This window comes from Capricornis sumatraensis, chromosome 2 (assembly GCF_032405125.1).
Source record: "Capricornis sumatraensis isolate serow.1 chromosome 2, serow.2, whole genome shotgun sequence".
Lineage (NCBI taxonomy): Eukaryota > Metazoa > Chordata > Mammalia > Artiodactyla > Bovidae > Capricornis > Capricornis sumatraensis.
Window position 1 is genome coordinate 116,034,740 of NC_091070.1, and position 27,469 is coordinate 116,062,208.

General features: G+C 56.9%; 1 protein-coding gene across 4 annotated transcripts; it reads right to left on the minus strand.

The window, feature by feature from the left end:
- Positions 1-1,847: 1,847 nt before the first annotated feature.
- Positions 1,848-20,794, minus strand: LMNA (lamin A/C). 4 transcript variants are annotated; one of them, XM_068965574.1, is made up of 12 exons: positions 20,254-20,794; positions 8,660-8,816; positions 7,236-7,361; positions 6,782-6,952; positions 6,453-6,578; positions 5,461-5,681; positions 5,142-5,364; positions 4,629-4,736; positions 4,403-4,522; positions 3,922-4,011; positions 3,019-3,141; positions 1,848-2,582 (listed from the first exon to the last, which is right to left on the minus strand). In XM_068965574.1, the coding sequence occupies exons 1-12, from the start codon at positions 20,607-20,609 to the stop codon at positions 2,556-2,558; spliced, it is 1,848 nt and encodes a 615-aa protein (XP_068821675.1). In that variant the 5' UTR covers positions 20,610-20,794; the 3' UTR covers positions 1,848-2,555. The 4 variants fall into 4 exon arrangements, with proteins under 4 accessions (XP_068821675.1, XP_068821673.1, XP_068821676.1 ...); XM_068965572.1 differs by having other exon boundaries at positions 2,869-3,141; XM_068965575.1 differs by lacking the exon at positions 20,254-20,794 and adding an exon at positions 12,854-12,873 and having other exon boundaries at positions 2,869-3,141.
- Positions 20,795-27,469: the final 6,675 nt, after the last annotated feature.

Sequence of the window (27,469 nt, forward strand, 5' to 3'; positions counted from 1 at the left end):
TTTCTTCTTTTCGTAATTACTTGTGTTTTTTCCGTTTTACTACAGAGTATGCGTTACACGTTAAGAAGAATGACCAAATCGTTAATAGTCACGTGCGGTCCGCTGAGAGTCACATGAGGTAACCACGTGTGTGACGCACCCGCTGGGCGGAGCTGGAGCTACCAATTCGCCTGCGCGGTCAGCTTGCCCCGGGTTTTGTGGACCTGCCTTGCCCTCTGCCTCGCTCAAGAGCAGGGACGCTGCCTGCTAGCCCGGCCCTCAGTGCTTCCAGCGCGGAGCCCCGCAGTGTTCAAGCTGCCCGGGAACCCACGCCGTGAGCGGGGCTCTGGCGCCCCCAGGTGTCAAGTCTGGGAAGTCCATATGGACGGTCCCATTTAGAAAAGACGGGAACTCCATTGACGCCCAAGTCCCATATTCCCTGGGACCCCTGAGTCCTTGCCTGGGACTGAGAGAGAAAGGATTTCCTTCTTCAGAACCACCCTCCCCAGATAAGGACCGCTTCCTCAAGTCCATGCCTTATCCTCTCCGCATCCCTTTCCCAGAGGCACCTGGCTTGAGCCCCTAGGTAACCAGGACTTTCCAGCAGGACTTCCCAGCAGGACTTCAGAGGTTTTTCTGATCTCATTCATTTTGGTTTTTCCAGTTCTTTTCCCCACAGCCCCAGGCATGCTCTTTTTCTCACAACTTTTGACTGCAGGCTCAACTCATCTGCCCCAGGGAACGCAAACTTATATTTTACCATCACTGTTTTGTTTTTTCCCAGAAGGGGAGCATAATGTCACAGAAGCAGGGGGTCTGCAGCCAGGACCCTGGGTTCTCTCTGCCATCTAGTAACTGTATGGTCTTGTTAACTCTGAGCCCCCATTTCCAGGGACAAAGGGGACAATAACCACCTGTCAAGACAGCATGAGGGTCAAATGAAATAGCGCAGAGATGCATTGGAACCTATAAAGGGCCAGAGAAGGGTTGGTCCCTGTAGCTCATTTTCCCTGCTTGAGGTCCTTTCCCTCAGTCTGGTTTCCCCATTCCCCTACATTAGAGGCCTGCCCCTGAGGCTCCGACTCCACCTACCTATCCCTTTGTCCCCAGCAGTCCACTGGAGTGTAAGATCCCTGAGAACACTGAGTACACGGTCTTGTCCATTTCCCTGTCTCCGAGGTGAGCACAGTCTGGCGCAGACGGACATTAACTGCGTGCTTGCAAAGTCAGTCCTGCCCCTTTCCTGCTAACTCCCTCCTCCCCATCTGTCCTTGCCCCGGGTCCTGAGAGGTCACCCTTCCTCAGACTGGGTCTGTATCATCATGTGTCTTGGTATTCATGCTGAGCTCAGGGTCTAGCACAAAGAAGGTTCTCGCTAAGTGCTGGCTGGTTGAAGGAAGTCAAGAAGGAAATGCCTGCCCTCAGGCTCTGCCTCTCTGCGGGACTCACGGAGACAGCCCTGCACTGGGTGGGCAATGCTCACGTCAGAGCGTCTCCCCAGCAGCCACTGCTGGGTGCCCAGCTGTGCACCTGAAGCTCTGCGGTCTTTGTCTCCCTAGAGCAAGGGGGAGGCTGGGCGGCGTGAGGATGCAGGTGACCGAGTGAGATGTGTATGGGACCCTCAGAAAATACACAAGGACACCCACCAACAAAGACACCACGGCAGCCAGGGATAGAAACAACTAGTGTATTGATTCAGGGAGGAGAGAAGTGGTGCAGATGGGAAACGGGAGGCAAGGGGCTCCTTAGTGTTTGCCGAAACCCACTGCTGCAAGCCCTCCACACCTCCTCCCCTTCCTCCCCTTCGGTGGGGCCCCAGCAGGCTCTCCCCTTTCCTAGTAGGCCTCCCTCTCCCTCCTCCCCTACACCCACGTGACCTTGATCGACCTCCAGTGACTGGGCAGAGCCCACCCCTGGCTCTAAAGCTAGGTGAAGGCAGGCTCAGACTAACCCTTATTCTACCTCCTTCTACCACCCGCCTCATTCCCATCTCTTGTCTAAATAACATACAGAAGAAGCAAACGCAGCTGGGACCTGGGAGAATCGAGCCACCCCGGGGCTGGGGAGAGGAGGGGCGGGGCGGGCAGGCGGAGGAGCCTCTGCCAGGGGTAGTGGAAAGATGGGGGCCGGCCCAGGGGCGAGGCTCAGCCCTCCTCCCTTGGAGGCTGGCGGAGCAGACTCCACACCTGCCTCTCAGGCACCATGTCACGGGGTCCCCGGGATGGGGGTGGCGGGCAGGGCAGAAAAGCAGAAACGAGGCTTTGTAAAAGCATCCCCTCTCCTCAGCTCCCTCTTTGGTTTTAAGGCAGATACGGAGTTTCTCGGAAGCAGGGAGAAAAGGGGGGAATTGAGAGAGATGCGCGGGGGTTTTTTTGGCTTATGTTTTTCCTTCGGTATAAAACCACTGTAGAAAATAACTTCTCTTAGAAAAACAAAAAACAAAACATAGAAGAAAAAATACAGGGGTATTTTTCTTTGGCTTCGAACCCCTTCCCGTGAGGCGCAGGGCAGGGGTGGGCATGAGGTGAGGAAGAAGCATGGGCCTCCACCCCCACCCCTGCCTGGCAGGTCCCAGGTTACATGATGCTGCAGTTCTGGGGGCTCTAAAAGAGAGGAGAGAGGGAAGCAGTGTGAGTGGCAGTGCTTGGCCGAACCCTCCCTTCCCCTCTTAACCCAGCCCCGCCCCTGCCCTCCAATCTGGGGCTCAGACAGGAGGGGCAGGACGCAGGAGCAGCAGCCGCTCTCTAGGATCTTGGGCTTGGGGAGGAGGCTCCCACTCCCCCGGGCTGCGGAAGAGAAGGCTCTCCCTCCCACAGGGCAGCCTGGCCCTAACCCTGGAGGACTAGGGTCCTCTGCCCGCCGGGGGTTGGAGACAGAGGGCCGACTCACCTGGGTTCGGGGTCTGGAGTTGCCCAGGAGGTAGGAGCGGGTGACCAGGCTGTCCCCGAAGCTGCCACCCCCACTGCCCCCCACACTTCGGTAGCTGCGAGTGACTGTAACACTGGAGGCGGAGGAGCCAGAGGAGATGGATCCGCCCACCTGGGCTCCCGAGCCGCTGGCAGGCGCCTTGTCTGCGGGCTGCCCGCAAGTCCCGCACAGCACTGTGCGCGAGCGCAGGTTGTACTCGGCGGGGTCCCCCGAGCTGCTGCCTGCGTGGGAGCCCTGAGGAGGGAGACAAGGCTCAGGCCGGACGGCGAGTCTGGGACTGACCGCTCAGGCCCAACACCCAGGCTCCGCGCTCCGGCAGGGTCCAGGCAGAAAGGTGGGCTTCTGCGCTTAAGTAACCTAACTGGTAGGTGGTATAGGGCTTGGGGTGGGGAGCCTGGGCTGGGAAGAGGGGAAGGGAAGGACATGACAGGAGGAAGGGTCAGGAAGACTTGGGGACAGGCAGGGAACGGGAGCCAGGCTTTGACTCTTGTCTTAGCTACTCTAAGCTTCAGAGGGAAAGGAGAGAGAGTCAGCAAGCTTGTAGAGCGGCAGGCATGCAAAATTAACTGGGAGGGAAGGTGCGAGAGACCCTTCTCCCGGGAAAAATGGGGAAAATGAGAGGCCATGCACGTGACCAGGATGGGGAGGAGACAAGAAAGGAGATGCATGCGAGAGAAGTGTGGGCGGAGAGAGGCAGGGCTGCGCGCCCCACGTCTGTCCTCCCTTCCCCGCCCCGGGGGATAAATCTGGACTCTTGTCCACCGCTCCCATGGGAAGACTCCGTGGCATCAGAAGTTCCCACTCCCTTCCTTACCAGAGTAGGGTACCCAGACACCTGGGTTCCCTGTTCAAGGTATAGGGAGGAGAGAGAAGAAAAGCCAGGGCAGCGAGTGAAGTTCCAAAATGTTCTTTAATGAAAAGATTTTTTGGCAGGGGGAGGCCAGGGAGAGGGTGTTCCCAGGCCGGGCTGGGTGCCCTGGCGTGGGCTGGGCCTCAGCGGCGGCTGCCACTCACGTGGTGGTGATGGAGCAGATCGTCTCCATCCTCATCGTCGTCGTCCTCGACCACGGTCACTGAGCGCACCAGCTTGCGCATGGCCACCTCCTGCCGCGGACACAGGACAAGGCCGAGGGTTAGGGGCTGCGGGTCGGAGAAAGGGTGTGCAGCATACCCACCCCAGTGACCTCCAGGAGCCTGCTCGCGCTCTGCCCCCTGTCCAGGCTGCCACTTGCTCTGTCCTCCAGGGCGCTGGAGGTAAGACACTTGTTTCTACTCCAGGGGCGTGCTGTCCAGGTCTCTGGATAGGAGCATGATCTGCCCTTAACCATGCTCACTGTCTAACCCCCACCCCTCCTGCTGCTAGGGGAGCTATCTCTGGGTGGAGAGTTTGGGCCCTGGGAGAAAGCGGCCCTGAATTGGCGTGGGGGCAGCTGCCTCTGACTCTGGCCGCCGGGGAAGCCTTGTCCAGTGAGAGGCCAGCCTGCAGCACACTCACTTCCCCAGTGGAGTTGATGAGAGCTGTGCGCAGGCTGTTTCCGCAGCCCCAGGTGTTCTGCGCCTTCCACACCAGGTCGGTAGGGGGGCTGTGGGTGGCCCCAGCTCCTGCAGCCCAGATCTGGGGGACGGAGAATTCATTAGAGAAGGGCACTCACGCTCCAGCACACCCAGCCTCAGGCCAGCCCATCCCCACCCGAGGCCATCCCAAACACCCAGCCACTCACCGTCACCACCTGCCCAGCCTTCAGAGTGAACTTTGGTGGGAAGCGGTAGGTCAGCAGGGGGTCATCTCCATTCTGGCGCTTGATCTGCCAGTTGCCCATGGACTGGTCCTGCCCGAGAGGGAAGGGGCAGGTGAGAGAGGCTCCTTCAGGCTCTTAGAGGGTTTATCACCTTCTCTTCCTCCCCTCACAGCTCTCCCCCTTCAAGGATAAACAACAGCTACATCTAGGGGCACTTAGGCTGTACCAGACCTACTCAGTCCTTCCATCTTCCCAAGAACTCAAAAGTTAGGGACTATTGCTCATGCCTGTTCTGCAGATGACAATGCTAGGAGAGGTTAAATACATTGCCCAAGAAGGTCTCACTGCACTGATGAGTCCCGGGGCCGGGACTGGAACCGGAGTGTGGAGGAGATACCCACACTTGCCCTGGTCTGATGTGAGGAACCACCCTCCCCGCAAACTCCACCCCTTCACCGTCCAGGTCGTCTCCCTAAGCCGACCTGGGAGGCCTACCTCGTTGGACTTGTTGCGCAGGCGCACGAACTTGCCTTCCTCGTCCACCTCCTCCACAGCCACGCGCCCGCTGGTGCGAGCGTGCTGGGAGAAGCTGCTCCGGCTCTCGGTGGACTCCAGCTTGCGCTTTTTGGTGACGCTGCTCCCACTCTGGGTCTGGGACGAGTGGGAGGAGGCCCGGCCTCGGCTGCGCTGCGAGGTCGGGCTGGGGGACAGGCGGAGCCTGTGGAGGGGGAGGCAGGGGGTGAGGGGGTCTCGTCAAGGCGGGTGGCGGGCAGGCAGGAGGAAGGGGCCTCCCTCTGCCGCCCCCGGAGCCCACCTCTCCTCCTCGCCCTCCAGGAGCTTGCGGTAGGCGTGGATCTCCATGTCCAGGGCCAGCTTGATGTCCAGCAGCTCCTGGTACTCGTCCAGCTGCTGTTGCATCCTTGCCCGCATTTCCGCCATCTCCCGCTCCTTGTCTGCCAGCAGCCGCCGGCTGGTGTCACGCTCACGGGCCAGCGAGTCCTCCAGGTCCCGCAGCTTCGCTTCCTTAGCTGCCAGCTGGTTGAGGGGGAATGGGGGTCTGGTGAGCTCTCGAGGTCCCCGAGTATGGAGAGGTAAGGGATAGGGGTGGGGCAACCCCCTCCCGGGGCACACACCCTCCCACCCCCCTGTCTTCAGGTTCCCATCAGAGCCTTTCATGGGCTCTAATGTGGCTGTGGCTGGCTGGCGACTGCGGAGTCCTTCTCAACATCCAACTGAAATCTCTTAACTTGAGGCTAGAACCTATTTCCTCTGCCACAAATGGCACAGCCAGCGACAATATTGATGCTGTTAACACCTCACTATGCCTGCAATGCAGGAGACTCCGGATCAGTCCCTGGGTCGGGAAGATCCCCTGGAGAAGGGAATGGCTACCCATTCTCCAGTATTCTTGCTGGGGAAAGCCCATGGACAGAGGAGCCTGGCAGGCTACAATCTGTGGGGTCACACAGAGTCAAACATGACTGAGCGACTAACACTTTCACTCTTTTTTTTTTCCCACTTTTAACACCTCACACTGAGTTTTGTGGCAGATCAAAGAGTTAGGGAGGACAGGAATGATCTCCATATTCAAATGGGAAAACCTAGGCTCTGAGAAGTGAAGGTCAAGCAGGTAAATATCAAGAGATAAGAGGTAGTCCTGGACCAGCAAACAGGTCACGTGGCTCCAAATCCCAGGCTTCTTACTCAGTCCATGCTCCTGGGGGCATGTTCTGCGCCCGCCCTGTGGGGAGGGGAGGGGCGGTGGGGGGGAGGGGCGGTGGGAGTGGGGGGGAGGCGGGGCAGCACCTGCTTCTGGAGCTGGCTGAGCTGGGCCGAGAGGCTGTCGATGCGGATGCGGGACTGCTGCAGCTCCTCGTGGGCGGCCCCCACCAGGTTGCTATTCCTCTCCGCTGACTGTCTGGCATTATCCAGCTGGGAGGGAGGGCACAGGGTTAGGGCTGCAGGGACCAACCAGGAAGGAGGCAGGGACCCGAGAAGGACGTTGCTGCTGCAGCCCGAGGTCTGGAGCAATCTGGGGCCCCGTCCACCTGATCTCCCACAGGACATCTCAGGGAGGGCAGCGGAGAGGGCTGCTGGGGACAGAGGCAGCATGGGAACCCCAGGAGAATGAGCACCTTGGCCGAATAGGTCTTCTCCAGTTCCTTCTTGTACTGCTCCACCTGGTCCTCATGCTGGGCCCGCAGCTCCTGCAGGGCATCCGCCAGCCGGCTCTCAAACTCTCGCTGCTTCCCATTGTCAATCTCCACCAGGCGCGTCTCGTGGCGGCGTTTGGTCTCACGGAGCTCCTGGAAGGGGTGGACCCAGAGACCAAAATCAGAACTAGTCCTTTGAGGATGAGGCCCAAGTGGCTGAGCTCCCAGCCCAATCCTAACACTGAACAAAGTCACTGTGAGCTCCGCTTTAACCTGGGGGCTGGCCACCACTCCCCCCAGCCCTCACCCCGACTCCCCATCACTAGTACAAGCCAGCCTGGCCGGGGAGCTCTGCACACAGCTGATACCCCAGCCCAGCTCTGACATCTTTCACCACCCAGCCCCAGTCCTCCGGTCTGCAGGGCACAGTTCCCACCTCGCTGTAGATGTTCTTCTGGAAGTCCAGCTCTTCCTTCAGGGTTTGCAGCCGGTTCTCAGCATCCACTCGTCGCAGCATTTCATCCTGAAGTTGCTTCTTGGCCTCACCCAGGGCTGCCTCGAGCTGAGAGGAAGGGGACAGAGGTCAGGGAGAGGGGTCATAGGACACCAGAGCTGGAAGGAAGCTGAGAAGGGGGGTCATGTCCAGCACCTCCCTTTGTATGTGGAGAAACAGGCCTAAGGGAGCAAGAGCCTTGGATGCCCACAGAGGTGATGACGCATCTACTTCACAGTAATGACCTTGGATAGTTGCTGTGCTAATGAAAATATAGAGTGCCTCTTCTCTACATAGCTGTATTTTGCTACAGCCACGGAAATATGCCCAGAGTACAGAAGGAACACGAGGGAAGGGACCAAAGTGTGCCTGGGGTGGTAGTGGGGGGCTTGTAGGAAGGCCTCCAGAGTCTGAGATCTGAAGGACAGGCGAGTGGGCAGACAGGAGCAAGTGCAAGGGCGTAGAGGTACGAAAGCACACACGTGCACTGCGGAAGGCTCAGTACTGCTGAAGCCGAAGGATGGGGCCCTGGGGGGAGAGTGACAGCAGAGGTGTCTGGACTGGAAGGCAGGGGCTGGGCCATGGATCCATGGATCGCACCCTTACTGCCACGAAAAGATCCTCTGAAGCCTGAGTAGGGGTGCATCTTTCCTAGATCTTCATCTTAGAAAGCACAAGCTGGGCGGTGCAGCTGGGAAGGGCTGGGGGCAGGGCCTGGGAGCAGAATGGCCCAGCCTTGATTTTCTGGCCAAACTGCTGGTTTCTCCTGGTCTCTCCACAGCGTACTCTGGTGGCAAGGCCTAGCAGGGAAGAGCGCCCTGGACAGAGGCTTGGTGGCTGACTCTAGTCCTGACCTTACTCTGAGCAGATGTGGCGGTGAGACTGGGAACAAGCCTGCTTCTTTGATTCTGTTCCCTAGCTTATACCATGAGACTAGAAGCTGGAATCGAGAGCAAAGTGTTTGAAAGTAAAGACCATCGTATACATTAGAACCATACGTCCATATATGGTCAGCCATCAGCTCCCAACTAGGGCTCTGTGGACAGTCTACACTCTTCTCTGATCTTCCAGAGAGGTCACGGCTGTCTATAGCAAGGCCAAACGGGAGGGATCCAGGGCCAGGCACAATTCATTTCAAAGTCAGATGGAAACGGTCTGTGGATTCTTTTAAATTCATGGTGCTAGACACCATGGGGAGCAAAGGAGGAAGCACGGTGGTCTGGATGGATGCAGCAATGCTAGGACACAGGAATGGCTCTGATGCGGAGGGACAGGCGCCTCCTGAGAATGCCTGGAGGGAGCAGTCAGTGTGCGTTTGGGCGGGGAGCAGGGTGCCTGCGTTTGGGTGGGTCTCGGGTGGGCCTCACCTTGGCCGCTTGCCCCCGCAGGTCATGCAGCTCGCCCTCCAGCGTGCGCTTCTCACTGAGAGCAGTGCTCAGTGCGGCTTCCTTGGAGTTGAGCAGAGCCTCCAGGTCCTTGAGCCGGGCCTGGGCGGCCATCAGGTCTCCCTCCTTCTTGGAATTGCTGAAGAAGCCAGAGAAAAGTGGCTTTAAGAGGAGGAGTCTGCGTTCCTAGACAGAGTTAGGTCTCCCAGGGAGAGTGAGAAGTCCGGTCCTGGGAGGTCAGCGGCAGGACCTGGTTCTGCTATCCCCCAAGCTGCCAGGAGAGGGCATCATTGGCTCTGGTTTGTTTGCGTCTGCCCGCCTCTGGGGCTGGACTCCCACTTCTCCCAAGGCCCCCAAAACCCCTTTCCTGCTTCTCCACCCTTCCCATGACTCAGTGCTCAGGAACGTGCCTGGGGCCAAGGGCAAAGCTCAATCCCATGAGCTGAATGCTTTTCCCTCTCTCCCCTCCCATTCCTTCCCAAAGAGACAGAACCACCTTTGTCTCCTGCCCCTTCTCACATAGGGCCTTAACCTTCTCCCCCTGCCTCCACCCACCTTCCATTCAGCCCAGCCTCCTCCTCTGCAGGGATCCAGACAGCCAGGCTCCTAGCCCTGGGGTCTGAGTGTCCCTGACGCTTATCAGTTTGAGTGCTGAAAGTGTCAGTCACCTGCCCTAGTCCCTTCACACACCAGGGACTGCTGGGAGGGAAAGTTTGGTCAAAGCTCAGGCAGACCTGGAATGAAGACGAGCAGGCATTGTGTTGACCTTTCCCTTTCTCAGGCCCAGTCTGGGTCCCCTGATGGGGCAGAGCACAAGGGTTCCAGGCTTCCCTCTCTCTCGGCCTCATCAGAGCCTGAGAATGCTGAGCCCAACCTATCGACCACAAGCCCAGCATCTGGTTCCAGATGTGACCCCAGGCCTCCAGGTCCATCTGGGCTCCAGCCTTGAACCTCCACACTCCTCAAACTGGGTAAAGCTTTACCTAGAACCAGTTCAAACAGGGGGTGGCCTCTGCCACCTCCCTTCCCTTTCCGGGCCCCTGATTATTTCTGCTGGATAGTGACCTGGAGAAATAGAGGGATCCTATTTTCTTAAAGACCTCTGGAGAATGCAAGAACTTCCCAGTTGGAATGATCCCTTCACCGATGTGTGGTGAGAGAAAGCACTAGACCCAGGGAGTGGAAGGAAAGAGCCCAGGGGTCTAGTCCTAGCTGCCATCTGCGACTCAGCAGACTTCAAGCATGAACCCACTTGGGCAGATGGAAAAAACGAAAAGCAAATGTGGGCAGGGGGAGAAAGAAATCTATCCTGAAAAGCAGAGAAGTGGCCCCGCCAACATTTTTCTCCTGCCACCAAGCCCTCAGCTCCAGGAGCCCCAGCAATTCAGTGTGAAGAAGGATGAAGAAGGCCCAGCAGGAGAAGCTCTGGACGGAGGGCCCAAGACTGGGGTAGTGTGCTTCTGCCGTTAGCTTAGAAGTCTTCAATCAGGAGTCACCTCCCCTCCAACTGGGCTCCACTGCAAGGGGGACAGAGTGCCACCCAGACAGGCAGGGGAAGGACGTGAAGATCTCGGGGGAGCCCCCCCAGCCTTGCTCTGTCCAGGCCTCTGGCCACATTTCAGAACAAGCTGTTTAGAGCAAGAGTGTCTGTCTCCTGTGAAAAGAGGCCCTTCCAGACCTGAAGGAGCTCTCCCCTCCTCCGTCTTAGCCAGAAAAGCTAAAAATAAAGTCAAAACCCCGCTCAGGTTTTGGCTGCCATCCGGCCTATCCCCTGGCTGGGAGCACAGCCCCAACTTTCCATGACTTCAGAACTTTTCCGAAGCTGAGGCAGCTGCAGGGGGAGGAAAGAAGAAGAAGAAAAACCGCTGGTAAAGTGAAGCGACACGGCAGACAAAGATTCCGAGCTCCTTGGGCTGACTCCAGGGCTGGCAGGGACTTCCCAGAACAGGCCTCCCTGCCCTGCAGGCTAACGGCTGGGAGGCTCTCAGAACTTAAGAGAACTGGGAGGAGCTTTGCATAGGTTCCGCTTAACCCCCTCCTTTTACAGATGAGGAAACTGAGGCACAGAGGAGGAAGGTGAGTGACCCCGTGTCAAACACAGCATGCAGCTCTGGGGACCCAGGCGGAGTCACAGTCAATTCTGGCTGCTGATCAGGAATCCTCCCCCTGCTCCTCCTCCTCCTCAGCCACAGGTCGAGAGAGAACCGAGCCAGCAGGATACAGGGCTCCCGATCCAGCCAGCCTGAGCTGGGAGCAGCAGGACAGAGCACAGTGACGCTCTCAGAAGACGTCTCGAGGGTGTCTCTTCCCTAGTCCCGCCCCCATGGCCTCCTCAGACCCAGAGGAGAAACTTCAGAAGTTCTCCTTGGAAATACCTTCCCTGTGAGAGTGCCAGGCAGACACTGACACAGGAAAATGTAGCTGCATGGTCCCTGCCCTCGGGGGCTCACAGCCTGACAACTGCAGGATTTTGTCCTTCAATCTAACCTCTCCAGTTAGGACGCTCCCAAAGGTGGGGTGGTAGTAATACCCATATTAATACTAATAGGACTAATACTGGTAATCATATAATGACAGCAAACAGAGCTGACTGTGTACACGTTATGGCTGTTGTTCAGCCACCAAGTGGTGTCCGATTCTTTGCTCTAAAAACTGTATTAACTGAATTGCCACAGCTTCCCCACTGAGACAGGTGCTAGTCCTAGGTGTCGGAGGAAACAGACTCAGAGAACTCTGCCCAGGGCGCCTCCAGGATCCTGCAGCAAGTCTGGGAGCAGAGGTGTGAATGGGTGCCGGATGGCTCCCCCTGCCCTGCTAATGGTCTCCAAAGAAATTAAGGGGGCGATTTTCCTTCCCCTTCTGGAGACTCTGATTAGCACTTTAAAGAGTTGCAATGAAAGGACCGAGATACACTCTGCAGATGAGGGAAGCCACTTGAGCAGAGAGGTAAGCAAGGAAGAGCCTTTGTGGTTTTCTCAGTCATTTTCCGGGAGCTCCCCTCTGTGGGGAAGCAGCCGCTATCACCCATGGGCTTATGACTCAGACCTCAGGAGCCCTGTGGCCAGGAGCCACACGCACCCCGCAAGAGACGGCTGGGGGTGGGGTGCAGAAGCCAGCGCCTCCCGAACCTCCTCCTCAGTCTTGCCTGTCCACTAGCTCCAACTGACATTGCTTCCTTAGTCGGGGTCCCCAGCCCTAACAGGGATCCCAAGCAGACACTGGCCAGGCGTTCAGCCCAAGGAGCGGTGCTGCCTGTGCCCCAGTCCACTGGGGGCCAGCAATGGGAAAGTTGGGCACATGCTGCCCCACAGTGGGCTGGCAGGAAGAACAGGGTAGGGCAGGCAAGGGGAGCTGGGAAGGGTGGGACCCAGGGGCTCCACAGGTGACTCATCCTCCAGCAGACAATACCCGGGCAGGTGTCAGGAAATCCTCTAGTGCTCACACGGGAGACCCTGGCTGTACCCACGTCCTGCCCAGGCCCCCGTGCCACGCCACGGGGAGCCCACTCTCTCCCTCCCATCCGCCAGGCTCCTCCAGCACTGGAGTGGGTTCGTCCCAGTGGGCTCCTGATACAAGAAGGGCTGGGCATCCTGTTTCTGAACTCTTCCCATGGCTGGCAAATCTGATTGCAGAAGGCGGGAAAAGTCGGGTGGGGCAGGGCAGGAGAGCAGAGAGGAAAAGGATAAGGCCGACACACACACGAGAGCTGAGAGCTCCCAGGCTGGGGTGCTATTAGGCAGAGGCTGGAGGGATAGGGGAGCCGGGCTTCAGGGCCACTGCAGGGCAGGACTTTAGGGGCTTCTTGGGCGGGGGTGGGGGTGGGGGGAAGCAAGGCGCCTGGCGCAGCAAAGGGGCTGCGTGGGCACCGCGCCAGGCGCGGACCTGCCGGCTGAGTCAGCCTCCTCAGCCCAGCTCAGATGCCAGATATGGAAGCCAGGGCGGCCACAGGCCTGTTTGGGCCGGGTTGCTGGGAGCAACTTGCTAGGCCCCGAGGGAAAGGCCCCCATTTCCTCCGCTGGGCTGAGGAACACGAGGCGAGCAGAGACAGCCGGCTGGGGCTAAAAATAATCAGTGGGCGGGGCAGATGGCCACAGGGGCAGTGGAAGAGCCTGGCCAGCCGGCCAGGGAGCCCTCAGACCCGCCCCAGTCCCCTCGCTGACCACGCCCCAGGCTCACCAGCCCTCGGAGTTCCCCATCGACGGGCGACGGGCGGAGAAGAGGGGGGAGGGGAGGCAGGAGCATCGAGATCCCGAGTCCCTGGCGTTTCCTGCCTCACTAAAAAGGGAGCCCCCTGTGGCTGGGCAGGGCAAAGCAGGGCTGGGTGTCCAGCAGTGAGTCCCAGCCCTCCCCTCTCCTCCCAGACGTCTAGACCCTCCCAGGCTGACTCCCTGCCGGGTGACGGGGTCTCTCCTGTGGCCACCCCACGCCGGGCCCCCACGTTCCTATCACCCCTCCTTTTGTTCCAGCAACCCCTCCCACTTCAGTGTATTCTTCCCTCCCTCCACCTATCCAAACCCTCACCTGCCTCCTTCGTTTGAGCCCTGCGCCTCCAGACCCAGCCACACCTCTCTCTCCTTTTCCAAGTCCGCTCAGCTGTTGTTTTACCTGCCGGTTTATTCTCTTTCCAGTTATAAGTGTGTCTCGCGGCTTTTTCTGTATGTCCCCAAATGCCCTGAGGCCAGAAGATTCATATGTTCAAGGTGTCTAAGGGGGAACCTCCTTCTGGAACAATTCCTGCCCTTTTACAGGTGGGGAAACCGAGGCCTGCAGAAGAGTAAGCTCAGACCCTAAAACCCTGCCCTCCCGGTCACCTGAGGACACTCAGAGCAGATGGAGACAGGCTCAGAAAATGGCACGATGCGTGCAGGGCTCGCAGAAAGTAGGCAGTAAACCCCCAGGAAGAGTGTCCGGGAGACACTTGGGCTTCTGCTCAATGGCCAGGAGTCACCCTAGTACCCAAGTGATGACACAGATACCTAGTGAAAGAGCCCTCAAACATCAGCTGCGCCGCAGCTGTGTGTGGAGCCATGAGGTTCCGCAGTTCCCTCTCCCAGGAGGAACCACTGCTGGGTTTCTAGGCTGGTCTGTGGGTCTGCCATCACTCTCAGGTATGGGCAGGATGTGGAAGGGTGGGGAGATTTGGTTCCGCATTTTGGCTTTCAAGGCCCCAGCCCTCTCTGGAAAGGAGACCTTAAGGAGATCAACTGAGAGGGGCAGGTGTTCTAGGGACTGAGAAGCCCCTTGAACCTTCCCCACATGCCACCCTGTGGAAGGTCTGAATGTTTCACACCTGGAAAGTACACGGGAGGATCCCAGTATGGATCCCCGCCCCCACCCCTCCCACCCCGGCACGTGCACCCACAGCAGGCACGGCTCTGCTTCCGCACGCCTCCCTTGGGCGTGACATCCACCACATATGCTTGGGGTCCAAGGGCCCTCGGATCCCCTTCCAGAGCTGCTAGGCTCCCAGCTGTCCTCACCCCAGACAAAGCCAGGTCTTAATTCCAAGCAAAGGGAGGGTTGGGATGGGGGAACTGGCTGGCGCTGAGAAGGGGGACAGGAGGCCTGTTGACATGTTCAGACGCAACTCCAGCAGAGGCGCTGGGCCTGGCGCAGGGCCAGGCCTGAGTCACAGCTGCTGGGTGTATCAACGTGGCATTGTGCAGCAGCCGGAGAGGCCTGCAGTCCGAGGCCGGTGCACTAGGGTCCTGGACAACAGGCGGCGGGCTTCCTGACTAACCGCTCCCTCCTGCCAAACTCCACTTTCCTTCTTCCTGGCCTGTCTCTCCAGAAATCATTCCTGTGTTGTCATAAAAATGCAGGCCAAGGCCTGGAACAGACCAAAAGAAGTCAGGGCATGGAGGGGAGAAGGATGGTCTAGGAAGAAGTAGGAGGTCCTGGGTGTGGGAGGGAGAAGGCTACTGGCCGACATCCCTACAAGAAAGCGATTCAGTTGTCCCTTCTTGGGATGTATTAACCTTCCATCCGGTGGCTCACAGTTATTAACCCTGACAACAGCAGGAGGAAGGTGGGAGCCGCACCCCAAGATGGAGAAAGGAAGTTGGGGAGGACCTAGGAGTTCTGGTCCCGCTGCATTCCAGCTCCAGCCTTGGAAGATGCAACGCTGTCTCCCAGCCGGCAGAGGGTGGCAGCGTCATCAGAGCTTCGGGAGGAGGAAGGGGGGGTGCCTTGGCAATCCCAAACATTCCCCTCTGAACTGCCAGGGACTGCGCTCCTGGAAATCAAGGGTCTCTTACTTCCCTGAGCCAGTCCCGAAAGGGATTCCTGTATTGTTCCCCCTCCATCTGCCCCCCATCTGATTCAGATCCTCCTCCTTCTTCCTGCCACTCAGAAAAGTAGTTTTCAAAAAAGGCCGTCCCTCAGTCTTTCTTTCTCTGCCTGGACAATTCAGGGTCTCCCATCCACTCTCTACTCTGCCCTCTACCGTGACTCAGCTCCTCTGCTGGGCCTGGGATTTCGGCCAGAATTATTCCTGGTTTCAATAGGCAGGATTCAGGCTTCCTCACAAAAGGACAGGGGAGTGTGGCCCCCTACTCTGCCCTACCTCCTTCCCAAACTATCCCCTTCCTTGAGTGTTAAGGGACAAGACCTCCTCACAGCCCAGCCTCAATGGGGGCAGGAAGAGCAGAAGGTGGGCAGTTCAAGGTCACCCTGCACCTCCCTCTGATTCCGGCCCATGCTGTCTAATCCCGGCCAGCACTAAGGTAATGGGCCTGCCTGCCTGCCCCAGAGCCTCTGCTTCTTCTCCAGCACAGGTCCTCGGGACTCTCCTGCATGGTACAGCCTCAAGGGAGGTATGCTCAAAATACAGTGTCCTTTCCTAATAGTAATAAAAACAAAGCCTAAGCCAAGAGTGTAATGTCATAATAATTACCTGTTTGTAACAAACTTTCTTGGGAAAAGAGAGGAGGGTGTTAGTACTTTTAATTCCACAGCTTGTGGGCAATATTTCTGTTGAGAATAGCATTGGCTATTAACTATTTTCACATTAATTATGCCTGATTTTTATATGCATAGCTTGGTATTTTAGAGAACTGTTTTCTCACTTTGTGGGTCATGGTACTACTTTGGAACTGGAGGCATCTCTGGAGATCTTCTGCCCTAACCCCTTTCTTTTACAGCTAGGGAAATCCAGAGGTGGAGGGTGATTTCTTCAAGGTCACAGAGCAGTTTAGAGGCAGGGCTAAGCCTGGAACTGCGGACCCCGAGGGCCAGGGGTATTTTCGCTGCCGCACGCTACCATCAGTTTGTTGGTAGATCACCTTGCCTTTTGTTAAGAGACAGGAGAACCTGCAGCCTCCCCCACAGAACCTCTTTCCCCGCCATCTCCAAGAACATGAGAGCTTAGCCTGTGCCATCTTCAGTTCAGGAGTGGGGGTTCGAGGGGCCAGGGAGGTAAGAATGGAATGAACTGCCCTGGACCTCTGGGCCAGACCTGGTCCTGGCTGCTGAAGCTGCTAAAGGTGGTCAGGGGCTGGGGAGGAGGGAGACTGGGGGGTGGGGGGAGGAGCACAGGGAAGGAGGGGGCACAGTGGGTAGGTAAAGCCATCTCCTCCCAGTTGTCCCCCCCAGCTGTCCCTGCCTTCAGCCCTGACACTGAGCTACTGAATCACTGGGAGTGGGCCTGGGAGTGCAGACAATGGGCTCATTCCGTGCAAGAGTAAGCCTCAGATCCCTGGAGGCCAGGGGATGTGCCAGGGACGGGGCATCAACCGAGGGAGGGCCGTCGTCGGGACCCTAGCAGGAATTACAGTCTTTCTTGTTTCTCTTGGGCTTCTCAAGTATTTCCAGCTCAGCCCCTGGGGTTAATTCTACTTTCTTCTTTTCATTTGAATAAGAATGTGGACTTCAGGGTGAGGGGTAGCGTGGAGAAATGACAACAGGAGCACGCTCAGCATCCTCAAAGGCCTCCATCCCCGCTATCCTTATCCCCAAAGGGCACACTTTCTTACACATCCAGGCAGGCAATTCCTATGACAAGTCCCAAGACGGTCTCAAGACAGGAGTTACCAGCCTCTCACAGCTCATGATTCATGGCCTGGAAGGGTCCTGGGTCTTTCCAGGTATGGGCTGTGGCAAAGGCTATTGATCGAGTGATAACAGGCCCTGCAGGACAGCAGAACATTAAGACAACACTGGCCTCAGAGCAGAATCTCCTGAGTGCAGGGGTGCACTTAAGTCACCCCAACCCTCCTTCCACATCCTCCAACCTGTCCCTGAAGCTAGAGAAGTGAGCTTTAATGGTGTGTGTGTGTGCACGCTAAGTCACTTCTGTTGTGTCCAACTCTGTGCAGCCTTATGGACTATAGCCCCCAGGCTCCTCTGTCCATGGGGATTCTCCAGGCAAGAATACTGGAGTGGGTTGCCATGCCCTCCTCCAGGGGATCTTCCCGACCCAGGAATCGAACTGGCATCTCTTATGTCTCCCACATTGGCAGGCAAATCCTTTACCACTAGCGCCACCTGGGAAGCCCAAGGTTTAATGGTAGGAGCACTCAGATGAGAGTCAAAAGACATGTGCTCAAGTCCAGGCCTGTCATTCATTGGCTGTGTGACACGGGACAAGCCTTCGCACCTCTCTGGTTTTCCCTGTTCTTATCCTGATGAGAGCTTGGAAGAACCTGGGCCTGCAGGTCCCTCCGTGTCCTGACTGAGGCCATCATGTAAGGCGGGCAATTCAGGAAGTTGTCGGGCACCCAAGGCCTTGTTCGGGGGAAAGGGATGCTTCTGCTTTGTGGGTCTGGGATCTCCCCACTTCTGACTCAGCCTTCCTCTACCAGTTCCGTTTGGGAAGACGCAGACCCTGGCACCAACCCGCAGCCCAAGCCTACAACTCTGGACTCTGCTCTAGAATTACTTGTGTACACGGTCTGTCAGGAGCCCTGGTTCCAGACCACCACCTAAGGAAGAAGGCAGAAAAGGATCCCAGGATGCAGTGGGGAGCGGCGAGCAGGGATGCAGGCACTCAGGCCCCCACCCCTCCCTTTAAGACATCTGCTGCCTCCACCCTGTCTCTTGCAAAGCCACTGGGGTGGGAGGGAGGGGGGCAGTATCTGACTCATCCACCCAGCTGTCCTGCCTGGGATGGGGCCTAGCTCCAAGCTTCGACCCCAGGCCAGCCTTCTCTGATGCTTTTAACCTCCTCTCTCTTCCCGCGAGTAGGTGTTCAAAACCCCTGGGCTCCAGAATAAAGGATGTGAGTCTGTGTTTGTGGGCAGGAGCAGTGTTTCTGCTTGGAGCCTGTAACCCAGCCTGATGAGAGGGGGCCCCAAAGCCCTGGGTGTGGTCAAGGTACCCAGGCTGGGCCAGGAATCGCCACAAAACCTTACAGACAGCTCTGCATCCCAACCCAAAGCCTGGCCCTGAACTCTGAGCTCTAATTAAATATTAAACCAGACAACACCTTCTCTCTAGGCTTTAGTGGGAGGAGTTAGGACAATGCCTTTCTTCCTCTCCCAAATTCTTCATGGCGTTCTTCACCTCACCCTGAGCAAAGCAGACACGAAAGGGAGCAACAAATCCTTGCTCCTCCCACTGGGGAGATAGAAGGGGACAGAAACCTCAACTGAGCCCTCTTTGTCTCCGCCCAGCCTCCTATCAGCCTAGGATCCAGGTGTGCAAAACCACCCCCCCTCTTCCGGAAGCCCAGCACCCCCAGCCAGGATCAGTGGGGGAGAGGAGAGGCAGGCAGCTAAATATAACAAGTACACACACCACCCCCGGCCCTGTCCCACGTGCGCGCACACCCGCCTGGTGTCCCAGACCGGGACAGCTGCATCAGGAGGCAGAGACAGACTGGCGTGGCTGGGTTAGCGAGAGACCATAGACTCCACTGGTTCTGTTCCCTGATCAACACCTTCCCCAGAAAAAGACCTGCTAAGAATGCCCTTGGCAGGGACCCGCAAGGTAGTAGTTCGGTAGCTGGGTAAGCTAGTTTAGAAGACTAATTCTCTGGGACTCCCCTAGCTTGCCTCTTGTCTGCCCTGTTAACTAAGTTATTCATATCACTAGTGGACAATGACAGGAATGATCCCTTTCAACAGAAATAGTCTCTCTGAGTTCCCTGGTGGCCTAATGGTTAGGATTCCTGGTTTTGGATCCCTGGTCTGATCAGGGAACTGACACCCGGCAAGCCTGGGCTTGGGGGTGCGGGGGGTGGGGGGGGGGGAGAGTCACCTGCCTGCCCACACCATTTCCATCTACTCTTCACTAGGGGATGATACATCTGCCACACTCACCATGCCAGGGGCTGGGGGCTAGCGAAGGGGTATAAAGAGTAGCAAATTCACAGCGCTTCTGAGAAGAGCATGAGCCTGGAGAAGAAGACGCAAAGGGGAAGAAGAGAAGACCAACCACTACAGCCTCAGCCAGGGGTCTCCAAGCAGCTTAGTGCTCTCTGGCTGAGGTCTTCTCAGAAAACAAATCCTTGGGGAGCTGAAGAGGGCCTAAACTTCCCAGCTCCAAAGGCCTTTTTAGAAAAGAGGGAGGAGACAAGTAGGGTGCGGTAGGGTGGGGCAGGGATGGGTAAGGTAGGAGGGGCCTGAGTCTTCCAACGGCTGGATTTCAAAAATGTCACAGTATTCCAGGAGTTTAATAAGGCAAAGAACAATAACAAAAAAAAAGTCCCAGTGGCTGAGAGGGCCGGCCAGAGCAGAGGCTGCTAGGCTTGGCCGGGAAAATGAAAGTGGCTCACCCCAAGAAGGGAGGCAGGGAGGGACTAGGCAGAGGGTGAGGGTGGGGAGGTGGGGAAGGGGAGGTACAGACCTGGGCATACAGAACACAACTTCCTGAGCCGGGAGCCTCTGCCCTCCGTCTCCCTCCCTCCCTTGCATTCCTGGGCCAAGCAGGCCAAGGGCTGTGGGAGCTGCGGGGGAGCGGCTCTCCTAGAGCTGATCGGTGGGCCTGTCAGAGGCCAGGGGAAGTCCCAGACATGCAGGGAGTAAAGGAGCACTTCAAAACTCTTAACAGGAGCCCGGGAAAGGGTTGTGCAGTGGGGGCCATCGCTGTGCCCCTGCAGGGGGAAAAGGGGGTCACCCGGCTTTGGTGACCTCTCTCTGGCACCACTGGACATCTCCCAGCCTAGGAGCTCTGTTTTAGTGGGAGTCATGTCTTCAGAGACAGGCTGGGCAAAGTTGGCACGGTGCCAAGGCTGCCAAGAAAGTTCCAACAGGACCCTTTCACCCACTCCTAAGTGTCTTGGGCGCCTAGATGTCGTAGACCTGGCAAGGCCAGTTCGGCTTTGCTCAAGGCCCTCTCTCAGGCCCCAAATGACTGGCAAATCCCACCCTGACAGAATGCGGGCCTGCCACCAGCTCCTACTTGGCCCTGATGAACCCCGCCATTCCTTATATACCCAACCCTCTCCCAGAGACCTCTCCCTTCTCAGTCCTGTCTTGACAATTTCCCTTGGCACTGCCAGGCACTCGCTGGGGGCAGTTCCGGGAGGGAGGAAACTATACGGCAAAGTTATCAACGGCCTGGAGCCCAGGCAGGGGCGGCAGTCCACCTGCCCTCGCTGCTCCTCCCGGCCCCACGCCGCCACCTGGGGCACTCACCGTGCCTTGAGCTCCTTGAACTCCTCTCGCACTTTGCTCAGCTCCAGCTGCAGGCGGGCGCGCTCCTTGGCCACCGAGTCGAGGGTCTTGCGGGCATCCCCCAGCTCGGCTTCGTAGGCGGCCTTTATGCCAGACACCTCGCGGCTGACCACCTCCTCAGACTCAGTGATGCGAAGGCGCAGACCTGCATTCTCCGTTTCCAGCGAGCGCACACGGTCGATGTAGACAGCCAAGCGGTCATTGAGCTCCTGTAGGTCCTCCTTCTCCTGCAGCCGGGTGATGCGGGTGGGTGACAGCGGGGTGGAGCTGGCCTGCGCCCCGCTGCGGGTGGCGCGCCGCTGGGACGGGGTCTCCATGGCCGGCAGGGTGGCAGCACTGCCCGAGGGGCAGAGGTCCCGGGAAGGACGCGGGGCTCAGGCCGAAGGACAGAGACTGCTGGGGTAGGAGCGCGCCGGCCGGCTGGCTCTCGGCTGGCTCCTGGCAGGCTTGTGGATCTGGGCCGGGCGCTGTCAGACCTCGGGATCTGGGTTGGCCGGTGTGGATGCGGAGCTCCCGCGAACACTCTGAGTCACCGGCTCCCGGGCAAAGGCTCTAATAGGTCTAGGGAATGGGAGGAGGGGCCACTCTCTTAAAGGGGCCGTCGCTAACCCACAGGGGTGGGAGAGGGAGGGGTGAGCAGGGGAGACGACGGCCCGGGGTAGGGCCCCACCCTCCCTCAGGCACCCCCACGTGCCTGGGGCTTCCCTGAAGCTCGTCTCTAGGTCTCTACCTGCTCAGCGATCCAAGCTGAAAGCTTGCCCCCACTGCCTTTGGCCTTAGAGGGGGAAACGGGCAGAGCCAAGGGGTGAGGCTGGGTGGGCAAAGGGCAGGGGGAAGAGGGGCAGTAGGCACAAAGCAAGGGAGGGCGCCAGGCAGGCAGATCCAGGAAAGTGGGGGGAGGTTGAGGCTGGTGCCCATGAGGGTGACTCACTCTTCCACCACTGGCCCCCCTTTTCCTCCCCATAGTAATAGTGAGTCACCCCTACTCCCCCACCCCCCACCTCCATGAGTGGGCAGTCCATTCAAAGCCACATCTCAGTATGCCAGGGTGGGGTGGGGAAATATGCCTGGGTTCCCTGGGGTGGTTGGAGAGAGAGCTGCCACAAAGTTCTGGATCCTGAGTTCCTTTTACACCCTCAAATTCAGGGTGGGGACCAGAGTTTGGGGTTATTCTTTTCCTATTTTCTGCCCCAGTTTAATCTCCCTTTGAAATCAACCATTGGATCGTAGACCCAAAGAACAACCCCGAGGCCCCAGAGAAGGTCAAGAATAGGACCCAAGTACTGCCCACCCCATCCCCTTCCTTTGGACCCCAGCAGTCGGAAAAAGAGCCTGCCTGAGGTTCCTCCCAGCTTTGGTCCCTTTCTAGTCCTCAGCCCAGCCCAGCCCAGCCCACCAACCCCAGAACTGTACTTATTTTTTTTTCCAGGACTGTACTTATTTTAATGGATAATTTAAAACAGATACCAGAGCTGTGCATGCGTTCATCACATTGCCAGGACACCAGGTCCCAAATTTTTGTGGTTCCCAAAGGGGCCTGAAAGGGGGAGCAGGGCTGGGGGCTGGACAGCCAATTTTGGGTCTCTATCCTGGTTTCAGCCAGAAAAGGGGGGTGGTGGGGGTGAAGACAGCAAAGGCGCCCACAGCCTTGCTGACTGCTGGGCCAGCACCGCACTTATCTCCACATTCCTCTCTGACCAGGTCTGCTTCGCCACTGGCTCCAGGGAGGGGCCAGGCCCTCTCACAAAACAGGATCATCCACGTCCCTGAGCTTCCATCCTCAGGACTCGCGGGAGACCCCTTTAATCAGCCTCCTACTCCCCACTCCCATCCGGGCCCCGGCCCCACCAACCATCTCATCTCATCACCTCTAAGAGGTGGCAGAGGCTGAGGCTCCAGAACCCATGTGCTTTCCTGCCCTGACCCTGGGCCTCTCATGGCTTAGTCTCTGATGAGGAACTGGGGAAATTAAATTATGTTGCTAACTCCTACAGCTCCAGGATATCAGGATACACAGAGAAACAGGGCTGGACAGGTCTTCTGTTCTGGAGCTGGGGCAGAATTAAGGCAGGGACTCTGAGTGTTCAGGGAGAGAAACACTCCCTGAGGGATGGCAGGTTCCCATCTCCAGGGGTTGACTGGGCAGGGTGGTGAGCATCCAGGATACTCAGAGTTGGGGGACCCGCGATATGGTTCCCCTCCCTGCAGCCCCCTTCCTCAGGGTGGGGCACCCACCTTCAGCTTCCCAGACAAAACAGAAAGTCTTTCCCTGTTTCTCCCTCTTGTGTCCCCCAAGTCAGAACGAGAGGTGGGGTGAATGAGCCAGTGAAACGTGAGGGACAGTGGCTGTTCCCACTGCCTCAGCCCCCTCCAGAGGGCTCTCCGGCCTCTGCCCCACCCAGTCCCTGCCTGGCCTGGCCTGACTTCCCCTCCTGGCTGGGGAGGCAAAATCACACTTAAGCCTTCCTCTCTCAGACCTCCCCATCTTTGAGAAAAGAGGCAGGATAAAGGAGAGGGGATTCTCACCCTAAGTTTCTCTCTTTCCAAAGGGTTCACCACCACCACTACCACAATGGCCTCAGTCCTAAACCTGAACTTCAAAGTGGGCCTTTACCCTAAATATTCAGGCCTAACTCTGAATCCCAGATGTCATCATCTGCTCTCCCCCTGCCAGGGTGTAGATGGTCAGTCCCAACAAAAGCAGAAGGCAGGGAAGGCCAGGTCCAGAGGAGCGGAGCCTGCTGGGGGTGAGGGCTGGCAAGAGTTGTGTCTGGGTGGAGACCAGTTTCCAATCCTATCTCTCACTTGGCCAGGTGATGACAGGTCTGCTACTGAATTCTCTGGGCCTCAGCTTCCTCATCTATAACAGGGGCAGAGTGGCTATCAAAGAAATGAGGGTTGAGCTACTCTGTTTGCTCTCTAGGGAGTTGTCCACCGGTAGGGAAAACCGGAAGAGGCGATACCAAGCACAAGGGGTTAAAGAGCAGCATAGAACCCTGAACTGGATAATGAATTTCAAATGGGTTCCAGAAGCCTGGAAGCTGGAACATTAGTAAGTGAGATTAGAATATAGTTGTTGAGTTCAAGGGTCCAACTATCAGAATACAATTGTTGGGCAGTGGAAGAGACACTTGTCTTGAAGACCAACGACCTTGGCATCTGTGTCCCTAACACTTGGCCCAGTGCCTGCATTCAGGAGGTGCTCAGTGTTCCTTAAATGAACAAATGCATCTGGCCCTGCCACTTCTCAGTTGACTGACTGGGCACATTCTATCTTTTCTTTCAGCCTGTTTCCTCGTCTATAACATGGGGATGCTGCCATGATTAAGTAACATGCATTTAAAGGGAGGCTTCTTGGAGGAGATAGGTTTCAGGCTTTACAGAAGTGCCTTATGCACACAGTGAATTCACTCATCCAACAAAGATTTATTGAATACCCACTGTGTGCCAGGCACTGCTCTAGACACTAGGGAGACAGCAGTGAATAAAACAGGTCAGAATCCCAACCCTCATGGAGCTGACATCCAAGTGGAGGGAGATGGTCCATAAATAAAAGACAAAATTAGTTTGCTGGGGCTTCCCCAGTGGCTCAGTGTTAAAGAACCTGCCTGCCAATGCAGGAGTCACAAGAGATACAGGTTCAATCCCTGGTGAAGATCCCCTGGAGGAGGGCATGGCAACCCCACTCCAGTATTCTTGCCTGGAGAATCCTATGGACAGAGAAGCCTTTCGGGCTACAGTCTGGAGGGTCACGAAGAGTCGGACACAACTGAAGTGACCTAGCATGTGCACATGCACGCACATAGGATACTGCTCAACAAACTGGGTAACTGGCACTTTGACACTCTTTAGTATGTTTTCACAAACATGCTCAATCTGGCCCACAGAACCACCTTATGGGCTGGGAATCATTTCCCTGTTTTACTGCTGAGGCTGACTTTCCCCAAACTAGACATTAATAGGCCGAGCCCAGAACATGGAAGAGGTGGCCTGGACCAGGATTCCTTCACTATCTTATGCCTCTTTGATGGGACGTGTGGGAGAAGTTGGGGTGGACTGGTGCTGGGAGGAATTCTGTACAGAGGTGCTGAAGTGGGAAAGAGCTGAGGAGGGTACACAGCTCAGCTGAGCAGGCAGACACTGGAGGTGAGGTGGGAAAGTGTGGGAGCAAAGGCAGGACTGGAGAAGAGGGAGATGGAGGCAGCCACCTGGCTCAGGGATGGAGACCTGCGGGAGGGAATCTGGCTGCTTGATAAGGCTGGGCTCAAGGAGGAGAGAAGGGAGGCCTTGAGACCTGCAAGGAAGGAGTCAGAGGCAGCAAGTGAAACAGTGGGCTCAGCAGAAGGGTGAAATGAGGAGGGCTTTGAGGGGCATACTAATAACGATTCATGTGGGGAGCATTGTGGAGTACCTACTATTATTAGGCACTAGGTATCTGCATTACTGTGTTGAACCTATACAATAAATAGCTCCACATGGTAAGTACTGTTATTAGCCCTATTTTATAGATGAGGAAACTGAAGCCCAGGGAGATTAAATTATTCCTTTAAGGCAGGGATTCTCAAAGTTTGCACTATTGACATTTTTGGGCCAGATAATTCTTTGTTGGGTGGGGAAGGGTCCGGGCCCTGTGGGATATTTTGCTGCCTCCCTGGGCCTCTATCTACCTCTGCCCCCAGTTATGACCATCAAAAATATCTTCAGACAGTGTCAGTGTTCCCTATGGGGCAAAATCACCTCCAGTTGTGAACCACTTACCTAAGGTCATATGGTGAGTAGCAGGACTGAGATTTTAATACAGGTGGACTTGACTTTGAACACCAAGCACTTACTGCTGCTGCTGCTAAGTCACTTCAGTCGTGTCCCACTCTGTGCGACCCCATAGACGGCAGCCCACCAGGCACCCCCGTCCCTGGGCTTCTCCAGGCAAGAACACTGGAGTGGGTTGCCATTTCCTTCTCCAATGCATGAAAGTGAAAAGTGAAAGTGAAGTCACTGAGTCGTGTCCAACTCTCAGCGACCCCATGGACTGCAGCCTTCCAGGCGCCTCCGTCCATGGGATTTTCCAGGAAAGAGTACTGGGGTGGGGTGCCATTGCCTTCTCCCAAGCACTTACTACCAAAGCTGTAATTCTAGACAGGAGTCTAGGAGTGGGAGAAACGCATTCAAATCGATCCTAGGCCACTGGGGAGACAACTCCCCCATAGGGATGGGAAGAGGGGAACTCCTGGAGGAGGGTCTAGGGAGTGGAGGCTGATTTGGAAAGTGGGAGCTGGCTGAGAGCCATGGTTTGAGGATCCTTTTATAGTAGGTTCCAGAGGGAAGGTCCCTTTCTTATTCATTCTTTGATCACAGGGTCTGGCACAAAACACCTGTTGAACTGCTGAGTCACTCGTGCACAGGTGAATATTATAACCTTGAGAGTGGAAGGACTCTCCTGTTCTGTAAATGGTTGTCATGTACAAGGCACCCGGTGAGGGGCTGTGTGGGGCTGATCCCACTTAATCTCCACCTAAGCCCTAGGAAGGAGGTATTATTATTGGCATTTTATGTACCAAAACCCCCAGACTCTGAAAGGTTGGCAACTTGACCTCAGGCCGCCGAGCTGATTAGACTGCCTTCTTCTCACTCAGACTCAGCTAGATGGAATGATGCAGGCTGTGGGCATTCACTTAGCTTAGTTTAGCCAGGAAGGCCCTTAGAAGGAATGTGTGTTTGACAGTCCTTTGGAAAGGCAAAGAACTCCTCATTCGAATAAAATCTCACCCCCAGAGCCTAATATACTACATGACAGAGGGGGTTCCCTCTCTAGCAGGGAAATTTTGGGACCCCTTCTTGGTGATCCCTTGCCCAGAGGGCCCTCAGGGCTCTGGGGAATAAGCCCCCTTTTTTTTTACAAATAGGCTTCTAAGGCCAGAGGAGAAAAGATTTGCCCAAGGTCACACAGGTAGGCCTGCCCAGAACTCCTGAAATAGTGTTCTGACCCCATCATATGCTACCACAGGGCACAGGGCACCTCAAGGGAGGGCATTAATATCCCCTTGATGTGGGGGTGCTGGCTGCTGAGCCAGGGTCCACGTCTATTCCTTCAGGGAAACAGCCTGGTCAGAAAGGGCCGCTGGACAATGGGCAGAGAGCCAGTCCTTTACACCTCACACCTGGCTGGGCAGGTCTCCCAGGTGTGGCCCTTTGACAATTAAGATTACTACCATAACAGTCTCAAAGCTCTTAGAGACGCACAAACACCATTATCCCCATCATACAGATGAGGAGATTGAGGCTTGGGCGGGTTAACTGATTTGCTCAAGGCCACGCAGCCGACAAGTGACAAAAGGAGGCCTCAAACCCCAGGTGTCCGCCTCCAGGTCAACTAACATCCCACCTCTTCAGCTCAAACCCTGAGGAGACAAATCCAACAGCAAAATCCGAGGATCTGCCTGGGAGCTCCAGCCCATCATTTCAAACCCCCTTCCCCACCCAATGGGCCAAGACAGCCGCCCACCTGAGAGCCTCCAGTATCCCGAACTGTCACAGGACACACCAGAATACACACCATACTAGGGCCAGAGAGGAATTCCGCAGTGACAGCTCCCACTCTGCTCGCCATCCCCCAGATTTGGCCCCTCCCACCAGGTGAGGGTGGGGGAGGGTGGGCGTGGATAGGGGCGGGGCACCGAAGATGTGGGTGGAGCCACGGACCGGCTGGTCCCGGGCAGATCGGCTGGGGCTGGTAGGCTGGCTGGGGCTCTGGCTGGGTGGTTCCTCCCTCCTTCCCGCCTGGAGGCGGGCAGTGCTGACGGCTCCTGCTGACGCAGGCCCCTGCGTGTGGGCGGCTGCCTGTGAGTCTGTGTGTCTCTGTATGTGTGTGTGGTTGCTGGGGCCTCCCAGGTCTCCTAAATGGGGGTTTCCTCTCCCTGTTGTCAAGGAAACAAACAGAAGCTCCACAACTCCAGGGCTGGGGCTGGAAGAGCAGGGTCCCCGAGCCTTTTACACCCATACATTTCCAGAAGGTGAGGCAGAAAAGGATCCCCTGTTACCCTCCGCTGACCAAACAGTGGGGCCCTGAAACTGGAGTAGCCACCTGTCTGTCCTGTTTGCAAAGCACTGGGGAGTTTCCTAAGACAAGGGAGTGGTGGTGCTCAAACCACGGCAGGTCCTGGCAAACCCGACAACTGGT

Excerpts from the sequence above, each read along its gene's own strand:
- LMNA (XM_068965572.1), bottom strand. The coding sequence starts at position 20,609 with ATGGAGACCCCGTCCCAGCGGCGCGCCACCCGCAGCGGGGCGCAGGCC. Across the intron at positions 6,953-7,235 it reads AGAAGAACATCTACAGCGAG|GAGCTCCGTGAGACCAAACG; the intron begins GTGGGAACTGTG and ends CACCCCTTCCAG. Across the intron at positions 4,737-5,141 it reads TGCGCAACAAGTCCAACGAG|GACCAGTCCATGGGCAACTG; the intron begins GTAGGCCTCCCA and ends CCTCTCGGGCAG.